Consider the following 14634-nt stretch of genomic DNA (forward strand, 5'->3'; position numbering starts at 1 on the left):
AGGAAAACATTTGGAGTTTTTACAAATCTTTTTATTTGATTATTTAATGAGTTTTTACAAATATCTCCTCCCTAACTAGCCTTATTACGTATTTCCCCAAAACTAAACATATAATTACATATTTCCCCTTCTAGTATGTAATTACCATATTACCCTTTGCCCTTCAAGATTAACCTTCAACAATTGAAACTAAACGAGCAAAAAATGCATAAATTTAGTGTGTTTTGTATTTTTTAATGTTGGTTTGACTATTTTGGAATATTAGGTTGATCATTTTAAAATATTTGGAAGCTACTATTGGGATGATGTAAACATTTCACTTCTTTTTAGTTTTCTTCTTTTGATTTCGTGAATGAATGTTTTTTATACAACCTATAAACTATGTAAAAAATATTTTTTTGTATTTGGAAACGAGTAAAAAATCGAATTCATATGAATTGATTAGCTTCGATATGTTCGTCTTAACGCCGACTTGATTTCTTTTTAAATTAGGGATATATGTAATTGTTACTATTAAGAAGGGGAAATTTGTAAATAAGTCAGTCTTTAAATAGTTCATTAAGGGTAAAATGGTCAGTTTTTTAGTTAATTTTAATGAAATGGGGAAATATGTAATATATATGGTTTAATGAGGGGAAATATGTAATTGATTTTTTAGGGTTGGGTAATGTGTACACTGGTGATCTGAGACAGTAGGGCGGGGAAGCGGGTGTGTACACCAGTGATCTGGGAATGTAATCGGGCAATGTGGTAGAGTAGCCCGGAGAGGTGGTTCGATTTAAACAATCACTACCCCATTGCCTCGAGCACACATGTTCAAGACTAACCATTATATGGTTGTATTAATATTAGTGAATTGTCTAAATAACACAATTCAAATCTTTGTTTTAATTTTTGAAACGGAAAAATTAAGTTTTATGTGATTGATTTTTCCTGCGGTTTCCACAACAAACAAATTCTTCTGATTGTGGTTTATATGCTCTTCTGTTTATTGAGCACTTCATTAACCACGCTCCCCGAGAGAAGAACGAAAAACGAATTTGAAAAAATGGTACGTGTTGATTGTTGGCTTCCTCTGATATTTATAACATTTTTTTATTCAGCAGTTATTCCAAGGGCGACATTAGCGGATTGACTCACTTGGAGAGCTTGAAAAAGCAACTCATTTTTCTTCTTTAGCACATTGCCCCATGCTTCTTGGCAACACGGACGCCATACCCTCTGTGTGACTATCTCTATTCTATTAAAAGAGTCGATTCTTCATCGTAAAGAGGCGTTCATTTATCAAATCCTTCACTTGAAAACTAATACATATAGTTTACACAATGGTTGACTATATTCCAGTCTAAGGTCTTATTTTAGATATAAAAAAAAGAGTCCATTAAGCAATAGCCTTTACCTTATATATAAAAGTAAAAAGCTTACCTATAGCCTTTACTCTGATTAAAATGTCGTGGCTCGAGCTTCTAGCAAAACAACACTTGATAGTCGGCTAGAGGCTCGGGTACTAGATACAAGTTTGAGAGAGAACATCGAAAAATCGAATGAGAATTCTAACTTCTCAGACTAGCTCGCGATTTATTGGATGTTCCCATGACCCCTAGAGGACCGTTATGCCTTCTGTTGGCGGTCCACCACAGAACTTCGTTACTGGACATGTGCTAGCCTCTAGTTGTGTGAGAAAATATCTACGGATAGCGAACCATTTGTGGCGCCGCTAGCAGATCGCTACGATGATGAGTCACTTGACTCGCATCAACATCACCGCATCATCCTCTGCCAGGTGTCATTCCCGTATTGATTTCTTTGTTGTAAAGTAAAGGACCGTTAAGCCTACGAGTAGCAGTACGACATCCCTCAAAATCCTTAACGGACCAGCATGAGTTTGATAGGGGTCCGCTATCCATGACTTCTCTTTATTTTCGATTTAAATCATGAACTTTACTTTTACTATTATTATAACATTTTGGCCACGGCATTTCCAGGTGTTACAAAGGGTGTGGCCATTGACATGGATTAAACTACCTAGTTAGCACAATAAACTTTCATTTACCTTGTATGATTGGTGAAAAGTTACATAAAAATGATGGTTAGGTAATCGGAACAGATCACCAGCGGAAACCGATCGTTATTAACAACTCGACTATTAGTTGCACCAATGCATACATGACTACATAGTTAGCAATGGCAACTTGGAGCAATGGGCATCCTACAAATATAAGTGTCCAACTGTCGATATTTATAACTGCTAAAGAGTTTTTTTATGAAGAGTTGCAATGTTTCTTTGCTTTTGCTCTCTAACTATAAATGGACGGTCTTGATCTCGTTTTTAGTATGCTTTATGAACAAACATTGCATACTAGTTCTTGGTTTCTTTTGATTTATCCAATTAAAGATTAAAAGTATCGTAAAATTATTATATTTTAATTTTGAAAGGGATTCGTAGACGATTAAAAATATAAATCTGCAAAGCGTGCATAACGTTCTAACTACACCTATTGCTGATGATATTTTGCTTTTCAGTGGATTGAATTATCATTATGAAGCTAATCTATCTTCGGGTCCCAAAATCCAAATAATTAAGAAAAAAAGTTGAAACGACTTAAATTTATACTTCTTTTGTTTACACACACTCCTTTTCTATCATCCTTCCTTTTCCCCTTTAACTTGTCTGCATTTATATTTCATTATTGACAACTTTTATAAAGAAAATATATAGTTGTAGCTTTTAACCACTCTTGTCAGAATTGGATATGACCTGCCGGCTACAGCGCTCACGTAACTATCTATCAGTTACTTGAGTATTTTTGAACCGTCTTTATTTACGTCAGATTATGGGTCAAAGCAGTTAAACCGACGAACTAGACAGGTAATTGTACTGATTTTATATAATACAATCACCTAAACTTTTGAATTGCATATGCACTTATATATTATTTTTAAACAACAATTTTAAACACCATAATACCACCATACCTTATAACTATTTGCAAGGATATCAAACCTATCATTACACATGTGAGAGAGAACAAACACCAAACCACTAAACCAATTGATGATTATGAGTGCATAGACGCGTATTTTTCTCTCACTACATTGTGAATCCATGTGCTACGAACAAGTGTTTATATGGTTGTCGTAGTTCTCACTTCTCACAATTGTGTATTTAAAATTTTGTTTTGTATCAAGAGCACCCATAATTTACAATCAATGGATCCTATTTTCACCCATCCACTCCTAATTAATACCCATTCCCACTCATTGTCTAGTTGCTACAACTATCCACATCACTGATGTCTGAATAATAGAGGAAGGTGCCTTTTCTTTAACAAAAATAAATAAATAAATAATATTAATAATAATAATAATAATAATAATAATAATAATAATAATAATAGGACTATGCATGATATATACAACTCTAATATATATGCTTGAGCCAGGCAAAGTAACAAACCATTCTAACCTACAAACAATATCAATAATGGCATCATCACCATCTTCCAGTAAATACCCACAACCAATTTACATGGATGATGATCTTCACAGTAGAGTCCCCAAACTCAAACGCTACAGGGTCAACTACTGGAAAATACACATGCACAACTATCTCGAGGGCAACGGTCTCATTGCTTTCATCAAAGGCGACATCCAGCCACCACCAGAGAAGACTGATGACGGACGTATCGAAAACCCAGATTATAAGGAATGGAAGGAAATAGATGGCTACGTACAACGTTCAATCATTTCAACAATCCAAGAGGACTTATGGAAAGAACTATCAAGTTCATTTTCTGGAAAGACTTCAGCTGAATTATGGACTTTTATCCTCGAAAGCGTTCAACGACCTCCTGCGATGACTCATGTTGATCGCGGTAACAATTACTTTACTCTTCTTAATTGTTACAATACTTTAGATATTGGCGTCACTCGATTTTCTGTCGTAAAATTTACATACAAAAATTATTTTTATAGAGCATCAGATTCAATTCCCCACCGTATAATATCCATATACATATATATATATATATATAGGAGAACTGGAGAACTCTTCAATTTACAGATAAAAGAATACTATAAAAATTTATTTTTCATGTAAAAAGCAAATTTTTATATAATCTTTTAGAGTTTTTTACATATATACACATGTAGAAGCCGTTTCCAAATTTATTTATTTTTTAATTTTCAGTTAAAAAACGGTAAAAAAAAAATTGTTACAATTTTTTTTATTGGAATGTCATCTACATGTATTTATAAACAAAAAAGTCCAAAAAAGGTTATGTTAAAACTAGTTTAATTTTTTACACGTGAAATTGAGCTTTATATTATTTTTTGACATGTAAAATGAAGAGTTCCTCACTTTTTTTGAGTTCACTCTTGAATCTGCCCATATATATATATATATATATATATGTTTCTCTCTCATTTTCAATTAAATAATACACTTTTATACTTTTATCATTATCATTAATTCTCATCATTCACTCACAACCACTTTTAAAAAATATTAAAATATTATACGGTGTAAACAATGAAACCACACATATAACTTTCCCGTTTTATCCATCATATATCTACTCACAACCACTTATAATCATATCATATAATTTACTCATTCCCCTCACATATTTTTAAGGAATAGGTTGAGCATGCTCTTACTGGTGTACGTCAAGTGACACCGGTGCTAGTAAGCTAGGTCCGTCCATGGTATCGACTATCAAGTACCCAAACGCACAACTATGCCAAGTGATTTGACCTTTGTCATCATTGGCTTAAGCACAGTTAAACTTTTAGCCGTGTTTACCATTAATCGTAGTTATTACTATTTGATTTATCATTTATCTTTAACCCTGTTAATTTGCTAGTCATTATTATATGTCTAGTATATTAAGATACTTATTGACGTTTTATCATATAACCATAGATTTATATACAAAAACCTTGAATTCTTTAGTTAACCATAAGAGTTATATACACAGTCACAAACGAATCAGCAAAAGGGAAGAACTTTACACAATATTTGGAGCTGTACAAGGCAATTGTTGGAGGCGATATGAACACTTTTCAAAAAAAATTGGATGAAGACCCGACCATCGTGAGGGCGATCATCACAGGAGCCTCTGAAACACCATTGATAGTTGCATCTCACAAGAAAACAAACATTAACTTAGTTAAAAAGCTTATAAGCTTGATGTCACCACAAGATTTGGCTATGCAAAATAGCTTTGGCAGGACGGCAATATTTGGAGCCGCTGTTGAGGCAATGGACGAAATGGTGAAGAAGAATCCTAACCTTCCTCACATTTGTGACATGTATAATCAACTGCCTATTCACCATGCTGCATATGCTGGTGAAAAAGATTCTGTTGACTACCTGTTACAAGTCACTAATATTAAAGATGTTCTTGACGAATCGAAAAGGTTAAGACTTGTGCATGCACTCATATCAGGCAGATTCTATGGTGAGTTCCGAAATTAACTAAATATGATATTTGATTTATTTATATGACATAGGCTGATAGGCGTGCCCTGTGATCACACTAGTGTTCGGAGGCAGGTAAGCTCAATCTTTGAGAGCCTAAAGAGTAATTTTTTTTTTCTTTATTTGCTTAGAATTCTAACACATTGGAATATGATAATATGATGACAGACATTTATCGTATACAATTTTTAAAATAATACACGATCATACATATTTGAATTGGAGTGAGTTTGAATGAACTGAAAACCCTTCCAAATATGCACCTTAAGGGAAAATTACCAATATGCCCATTTTGACAAACATATACAATTCCCGAAAGGCCGAAAATAATATCCATTCAAATCTCATCAGCTCCATTATGTCCGGCCCAAAATCATATGGGCCTCCTATTTATTCTACATCAATAATTGGGCGCCACGTTCTTAAAACTTGTCACGTTTGTTTCCCGTCAACTACCTAACAAAAATGTTGGTGCCGCCTGGTTATTTCAAAGTCAGGCGTCGTGTGGATTTTTCCAAGCACCTACTAGATTTTCAAATCCAAACGACTACTATATTAGTCTAGGCACCACCTTGTTTTTTCAAATTCAAATCCTTTTCGAATTATTTTTCATATAAGCCTACCAACATTTTATATATTATGTAGTTGATATTGCTGATATATCACCGGTGATGTATCGGTTATCAGTCTATAGTAAAATATCGGTACAAAATGTCGATCATCATATCAGCCCCGATATTATCGGCGATAATGACATATACTTGACCAATATTGTACCGATATTTAACCAATATACACCGATATTTGCGATATCAATTTTTCATATTTGATGTTAGTATTTCAAGTCTTAATAAGTTCATATTCACTACAATTGTTAGTGTTTTGCAAATTAGAAAAGGTTAATTTTTTAGTGGTAAGATAGTATACTGAATTGTTAGTGTTAAGTTGTAATATATATAATTACCAATATCCCACCGCGATAACCGATATCTCAAATATCGGTCCTTGATCGATACCCAATATTTTTCACAATAATGAGGAACATTTTTGTTGAGTTGTCAGAGACTCAAAAAAGGAGGCGGCCGACGAGAAACAAACTTGACATGTTTTATACATGTGGTGCTCGATTATTGGTGTAGAATATATAGGTGGCCGGATGTAATAGAGCCGGTGTGATTTGAATGGACATTTTTAGAATTGTGTTAATTATAATTGACATTCTGGTCATTTTCCCGTTCTTTAATCTTCCAATCAAATTCTATAAATTTCAATGAAATTAATCTAAAAATCAGGTTTCTCTTTAATATTGTGCTTGAGCTTTAGCTTACTTTTTTTACACTTGAATCCCCATGTTCAGAAGCAAATATCTTTAATACAAAATCGTGTGTCCTAGTCTCCTAGACGAAACAAATCCGTTGGTAATTACTGCGGATCCTAGGAAGTCCAAAATAAAAGGAAAATCCGTTAGTAGTTTGATCTATTGCTAAAAAGTTTGTCCATAGTTTTGTCGGTAATTAATCTGAAATCAGATGTACCCAACCTAATTTATGACAGAGTTGGACTTTTGATATATTTAACCGTCAGTGATACCCATTTATTTTACAATTAATTGTGCAACTTTACTGAATCTTCAACTAAATTTTGTAGATATATGTCTATCTTTGCTTAAAAGCTTTCCAGAGCTGTGTTACCATGAGCTTACACCCTTGGAAGCCCTAACTTTCAAGCATTCTGCGTTTCTTAGCGGTGCCCATTTCAGCTTCTGGGAGCGCATAATCTACTCATGTAAGCATCCACTAATTAAGTTTTAAACCACCTCTTGTATCATCTTGTAATGTTTTGATCTTGGAAAACTATGTTGTAGTTAGTCTTCATTGTTAGTAATATTTACGTAGTAGCGTTTAAATAAAATAGAAACTGATTTTAATGTGAGAAACTTAATATTACGCTATAGTTTTGAACAAGACTAACAATAATTACTCTAGTTCATTTTGTTATATGCTTATAGTTATTACATACAATGAAATCAACTAAACTAGAGTAAGTATTATTATTAAAGTATAAAATTATAACGTAATAATAATTACTTTAACATTAAGTATAAATATTCTAATATTTATTTTATTTTTCATGTTAAAATTGTTTGAACAAGTGAACAACTATACAAGGTCTAACACCAATATATGATTAAGTTTATGCAAGAAGTGTTCTTAGCGTGATAACTGATTTTAACTAATCACATTATTTCTCTTTTATTTTTGAATATAACTATCTATATAATTGTCTACCATGAAATCCTATGTGTCGCTCTCAGGTTGTCCCTCATATTCTTTAGAGCCACCAAATTGTTTGATTTATAAATGGAGGTTTCTCATGTATTTGTAGAAATCGCAGATATGGGTCTTACCAAACCCAGATAATCTTTAAATGAGTTATATCTCATTTATTTGTGAAACACTTTCATAATCAAACAATAATTTTCACGGGTCGTGGGTCTCATCAAAACCCGGATAACCCTTAAACGGGTTATAACATCTCATTTATTTGTGAAATAACCCCTTAATCATCAAAGAATAATTTCCACGTGTTATGGGTTTTACCAAACTCTAATAGCCCGCAAATGGGTTATAAGATCTTATTTATTGGTAAACACTTTCATCATTAAAACCTAATTTAATTTATCTCCTTTACATGTTCTCCGTTGCTGGTCTATCATTTCCATCACCGGTTAACTTCCAATACTAACCACCATCGTCAACTACATCAACGTCCACTTTTTCATTAGACAAATATTTGTGTTCATGTTCGTTCATTTAATAAAATCAACATGTTTGTGTTCGTTTATGTTTGTTCGTTAAAAAATACAATAACAAAACCTACACATCTCAATTGAAAATACTCAAACGCTAAAAAATTATAATAACAAACTAATATATATGTATTAAATTAAACCAAACTTCGTTAAAAAATAAAATAAATCATCATAAAATAACAAAACGATTAAAAACAAAAATTTAAATAAATAAATCATCAATTGAAAACAAACTACGTTAAAAAATAAAATAAATCATCAATTGAAAATACCCAAACGCTAAAAAATATAATAACAAACTAATATATATGTATTAAATTAAAACAAACTACGTTAAAAAATAAAATAAATTATCATAAAACAACAAAACGATTAAAAACAAAAATTTAAATAAACCCCCGTAACACGGGATGATCAAACTAATATTTAAATATAGGGGTATATTAATAAAGTGTGAATCGGTCTTTTTGGTAGTTGATGCTAATTAAATTAAATGTAAGTTACATATCGTTAACTTTTTTATCAATTGGTATTTATCATTTTATCTTATTTTCAATTCTATTTTCGTCATGAAGTTGAATTGTGTTATGAATTGTGTTATGACCATATTACTAAGCGTTGAGAGGATTTGAATTAACTAGATTCTGAATTATATGATATTTTTTTTGAAAGACAATCATGTGACTAGAACTCGTTTTGGTTTATGTTGTTCGTTATATTAAACAATATATACCTACACAAGCATATCCAACCAAACGCTAAAAAATATAATAACAAACAAATATATATGTATTAAATTAAAACAAACTACGTTAAAAAATAAAATAAATTATCATAAAACAACAAAACGATTAAAAACAAAAATTTAAATAAACCCCCGTAACACGGGATGATCAAACTAATATTTAAATATAGGGGTATATTAATAAAGTGTGAATCGGTCCTTTTGGTAGTTGATGCTAATTAAATTAAATGTAAGTTACATATCGTTAACTTTTTTATCAATTGGTATTTATCATTTTATCTTATTTTCAATTCTATTTTCGTCATGAAGTTGAATTGTGTTATGACCATATTACTAAGCGTTGAGAGGATCTGAATTAACTAGATTCTGAATTATATGATATTTTTTTGAAAGGCAATCATGTGACTAGAACTCGTTTTGGTTTATGTTGTTCGTTATATTAAACAATATATACCTACACAAGCATATCCAACCGAACGCTAAAAAATATAATAACAAACAAATATATATGTATTAAATTAAAACAAACTACGTTAAAAAATAAAATAAATTATCATAAAACAACAAAACGATTAAAAACAAAAATTTAAATAAACCCCCGTAACACGGGATGATCAAACTAATATTTAAATATAGGGGTATATTAATAAAGTGTGAATCGGTCTTTTTGGTAGTTGATGCTAATTAAATTAAATGTAAGTTACATATCGTTAACTTTTTTATCAATTGGTATTTATCATTTTATCTTATTTTCAATTCTATTTTAGTCATGAAGTTGAATTGTGTTATGAATTGTGTTATGACCATATTACTAGGCGTTGAGAGGATCTGAATTAACTAGATTCTGAATTATATGATATTTTTTTTGAAAGGCAATCATGTGACTAGAACTCGTTTTGGTTTATGTTGTTCGTTATATTAAACAATATATACCTACACAAGCATATCCAAATAAATACAAACTTTAATTAGAGTTGGTTTATGTGGTTTGTACATATTGTAAACTCTTTTGCTTTCTAATGTAATGTAGATCTATCTATTGAAATGGAAAGTCCCGTCGAGTATTATAAAAGTACTAATGATACCGAGAATCCGGTGGAGGAAGCTGACAAAGGTACGTAGCACTATTCCTTCAAGGTAAGATGGTGTGAAAGCATGATAGTTGGGTAATGAGTTGCATTTTGGTATCATAGGGAGCATCCGCCTGTCCCCTTTGGTATTGGAAAATTTTGGGATGGTGATTCTGTGCTATGTATATCCAGAAACTATTTTGCACCAATATCTTAATATTATGTTATCATTAATTAGGATAATATTATTATTAGTTACTATATGTTATCATTAGAATTAGATTTTATTAGTTATCATTATTATATTTAATTTATTCGTTATTATTATATTGGTGCAAAATAGTTTCTGAATATAAAATAGTTATCATATTTATTATTATTACATTGTTTTGTTAAAAATGGCCCGGGGTGGATGAGATAAAAAGTGAATGCCTTTTTACGGTTCTGGGAGGTGTTTGGAATTTTTTATTTTACCTACATATATTTTGTTCTTATAAGTTAATAAATTATAACTTTATAACTTATCTCTCATAATAACACAAAATACCAAACACCTTTTAAATTTTTCAAAAATTAATAAGTCATAATTAAGTTGCTTAAAATAAGAAATCCCATACACCCCCGAGATGATTAAACATGAAATGAAAATTTGATGTCATACTAATATTGAGATAAAGTTGCGGGATGTGTGGTTGGATATTAGGAAGTAAGTATTCCCCCTAACCTAGGGAGTCGAAACAACTAAGTACCGAAGGGGAACACCACCCCGTCAAACAAAATTCAACACAGGCGGTGAACTCGTGTTGACCATCCCGAATCAAATAATTAATAGAAAAAACCTAATGAAAAAATAATTACTATTTAATGTTAATAACGTTTATTTAAATTAAATAATAGACAAATGGTTTTGATATGAACGCGGTCATGAAAAGTTAATTTATTTCTATTGCTTTGAGATGAGATGAGATGAGATGGGGAAAAATAATTAATGCAACGCTGACATGGATAAAAGATAGTTGTAAGATGAGTGAGATGTAATCTAGCACCCTATGTATAAATTTAGGCATTATTTTTAGCTTAATCACAGGATCATTCTCAAAATATATTACGACCCATCACCAATAACTAAGTTGTTGTTTGGTTGCCTAAAATGATTCATTGATTCCATAAGATGGTCTTTGAATCATTTAATACAAAGTCTGGTTGATTCACTTAAAAAACTCTCATAATGACTCATTGAGCAATATTTTCATAAATGTGTTGACTCATTTAGAGGCTACATCTTAATCAGCAGTTTCATACTTATAAACCAATTCGTTTTCTAAAAGTTTGGGCATTCTTTTATGCTTTATCAAAGGATCGTTATCAAAAACTAGAATTATGGTCCATCATCAATAACTTAAAATCCTTAATTCTTTTTGTAGCCATTAAATGGTGTTGATACAAATTAACAAAACAAGAAAAACTCTATTTGTGATATACTAATATGTATCAATGGCATGCTACATATATTATATATGCTATTTTCCTTTATATAAACCAACTTGCCTTTTTATTATTTTCTTTCTAGTTTCTACCCTAAAATCTTTCTGATCAACATATTTATGCTAATGCATGATCATTTCCTTTGGCCAGACTCTAAGAAAGAGACAAACTGGAGCTTGGTGTTTTGGAAACTCGCTAGCAAATTTGGTATGTTCGACTACTCACATCGTTGCACTATATTCTTGCATTGTATCATGCATCACTCACACCACACATCGCGTGTTATATATGTGCTCGATTCATTTCTATAAAATAAACTATCAATGATGACCCCAATTGAACTCAGTAAGTAAAAGACAGACAACATTATCAACAAGAATACCACGACTAGGGATGAGCATGTGACAGTACCTGTATCCGTACCCGTACCTGATTGTACTCGTATAAAAAATCAATAAAAACACATTTTTTCGGTATGGTACGGGTATTTCGGTACAGTACCCGTTTTGTACCACTTTGCTTTTTTATTTCCAAATCTTCGACGATCTTGCAACCGGTTCATGTACGAGTAACAAACAACCAGAATTAGTCCGGGTATCAGTACTTTCACGTACGTGACATGTACCAAATTAGTACATGTACCGTATTGGCCGTCGAGTTAATGATAAGATAGCACTGAAGAACCCTAATTCGGTCGCCGACTTTAATTGATTTGTTTGTTGGCTTGAGTCTTGGATATTATATTATTTAATTTTGAAGGAACGTTTGGTACTTGTTTAATAATAACATGGTTGGAGAATTTATTTTATATATTAAATATGAAGAATGACAATTAATTCTTTACACACTCCAACGTGTACGTAATACCAAATGCACTCGTACCGTACCCGTACATGTACCCGAATTTATATGTACCAAAATTCAACAAAACTGAGTACCAATACCCATACCGAATAAGCTAAATCGGTACTTGTACAGGTACGGTCCATGTACGAGTACACGTATTTGGGACAAAATGTTCATCCCTAACCACGACCGCACCACACCACCACCAACGATAACAACACAATAGTTTGGTAATAGACATGTAACAAATATTGAGGTTAAAGGGACATAATGATTGATGAAAATGCAGTGCCAAAGATCATGAAAATACAAAAGAAAAAAGTGATGCATACCCAAGCTCTTCAACTCCTTAGATTCATTTGCTCAGAAATAGCAAAACTGGATAGTAGTAAAAGTATAAGAGATCTTATTGGACATTCTTTAGAAGCAGCTGCGACTATGGGGAACGCCGAGGTTGTTGAAGAGATATTGGTTACCTTTCCAAACGCGCTTTTTCTAGTGAACAAAAATAGAAACAATGTATTCCAAATTGCAATTGCAAATCGTAAAGCCAACGTCTTCAATATTATATACCAGATAAAAACACGTCATCTTGTGCTGGCACAATATGATGCCTCATATAACACCGCTTTGCATTTGGCTGCCCGTTTGGTTGAAGGAACTGAGGATCACGCTAGTCCCAATCTCAGATCAAGTGCTCCTGGTGCAGCTCTTCAAATGCAACGTGAACTACAATGGTTTAAGGTATGTGTAACAGCAACTTTTCAATTGCTACACATGTTAATTTCAAAATCCATTATTAGGGTATTTTTAGAAAATATGAACATTTGTGGGCTGTAGGTTTTTTAAATTAAACTCATAAATAGTAGAAAAAAATATAAAGACGCAATAACGTGGAAAAGATTGAAAGTTTTGATATAAGTTTAAACAAGCAAATAAACATATATCCGGTATAATCTAACTCATCCAGTAGGGTAGATGTGCACAAACTGGGTTTTCCAAATACCCGGTTTCGGGTATGGAACCGGGTTCGGGTATGACCAGGTATTGGAAAATCAGGTATTAGCAATACCTGGGTCGGGTCCGGGTATTGTCTCTAAAAACCATACCCTATGCATCGGGTTCGTGTTGGGTATAAAACCGGGTATTTGAATACCCTATTTCCAGGTATTGAAAAAACCCTATTTCTGGGCTCTTTTTTTGTATTTTTCGGGTATAGATCGGATTTTTTAAAGGGTTTGCACTTTTTAAGGGGATTTTCGGGTATTTTTTTAGGTATTTTTTAGGTAATTTCACTACTAGAAAACTGGGCATTTGCAACCGCTGTTTCGGTCGCAAATCAGTCGCAAATGCCCTTTTGCGACCGAATTGCGACCGGTTTCAACGGTCGGTTAAACCTTGGTCGGGAATTATTTTGCGAACATATTTTGCGACCGAAAATATTGTTCCGACCGCTTTCATGACTACAGTTTCGGTTGTCAATTTTGTGACCGTATTTGTGACCGAATCATTTTTGCGACCGATTTTGTGAAAGAACTTTTAGCGACTGAAATTGTGACCGAACCTTTTACGACCGATTTTCCAACCGAATGTTAGCAACCGAAATCGTGACCGGAAGTATTTGCGACCGATTTGGCGACAACATTTTTAGCGACAGATTTTACGACCTAAACTAGTTACAACCGATTTTGCGACTGAACTTTTTACGACCATTTTCCAACCAAATGTTAGCAACCGCAACCACAAGTTTTTGCAACAAGTTTTGCGACTGATATTTTCAGTTACGATCGAAGCTAATTACAACCGACTTTGCAACCGGGTTCTTTAGAGACTACCAACATTATGACCCGTTTTAAATCAAAAAATTAATATTAAAAGAATTATTTTTTTCTGCTATTTATAAATTTCAATAACATAATTAAATAAATCTATAAATTCACAAAGTTAAAACAAATTTATAAAGCTAACCAAACATTCAAAACCAAATATGACAAAATATCCAAATTTAAGTGCGATAAGAATACTAAATATCCAACTACAAGTACGATAAGAAATAGCAAACATAGGTTCACCAACAAACATATGAATTGACCTAGTTAACAAAAAAATTAGACACTTAACTAGTTAGAGCTACTTTTGGGTATGTTCTTGAGAAGAAATCGAATTTGCTCTTTCATTTCAGTGTTTCCTCTTT

At 32.3% G+C, this 14634-nt stretch overlaps 1 protein-coding gene across 1 annotated transcript; it reads left to right on the forward strand.

The window, feature by feature from the left end:
* Positions 1-5212: 5212 nt before the first annotated feature.
* On the forward strand, positions 5213-14296 carry LOC143556807 (uncharacterized). Its single transcript, XM_077046046.1, has 6 exons — positions 5213-5462; positions 7130-7267; positions 10070-10153; positions 11745-11801; positions 12730-13184; positions 14222-14296. The coding sequence occupies exons 1-6, from the start codon at positions 5213-5215 to the stop codon at positions 14294-14296; spliced, it is 1059 nt and encodes a 352-aa protein (XP_076902161.1).
* Positions 14297-14634: the final 338 nt, after the last annotated feature.

This window comes from Bidens hawaiensis, unplaced genomic scaffold, assembly GCF_021521415.1.
Source record: "Bidens hawaiensis isolate Kalapana, Puna unplaced genomic scaffold, B.hawaiensis_p1.1 tig00018745_1, whole genome shotgun sequence".
NCBI classification, from domain to species: Eukaryota; Viridiplantae; Streptophyta; class Magnoliopsida; order Asterales; family Asteraceae; genus Bidens; species Bidens hawaiensis.

Coding starts and splice junctions, on each gene's coding strand:
- LOC143556807 (XM_077046046.1), top strand. CDS start 5,213: ATGCAAAATAGCTTTGGCAGGACGGCAATATTTGGAGCCGCTGTTGAG. Junction 5,463..7,129: donor CATATCAGGCAGATTCTATG/GTGAGTTCCGAA, acceptor TAAATTTTGTAG/ATATATGTCTATCTTTGCTT. Junction 11,802..12,729: donor GAAACTCGCTAGCAAATTTG/GTATGTTCGACT, acceptor ATGAAAATGCAG/TGCCAAAGATCATGAAAATA.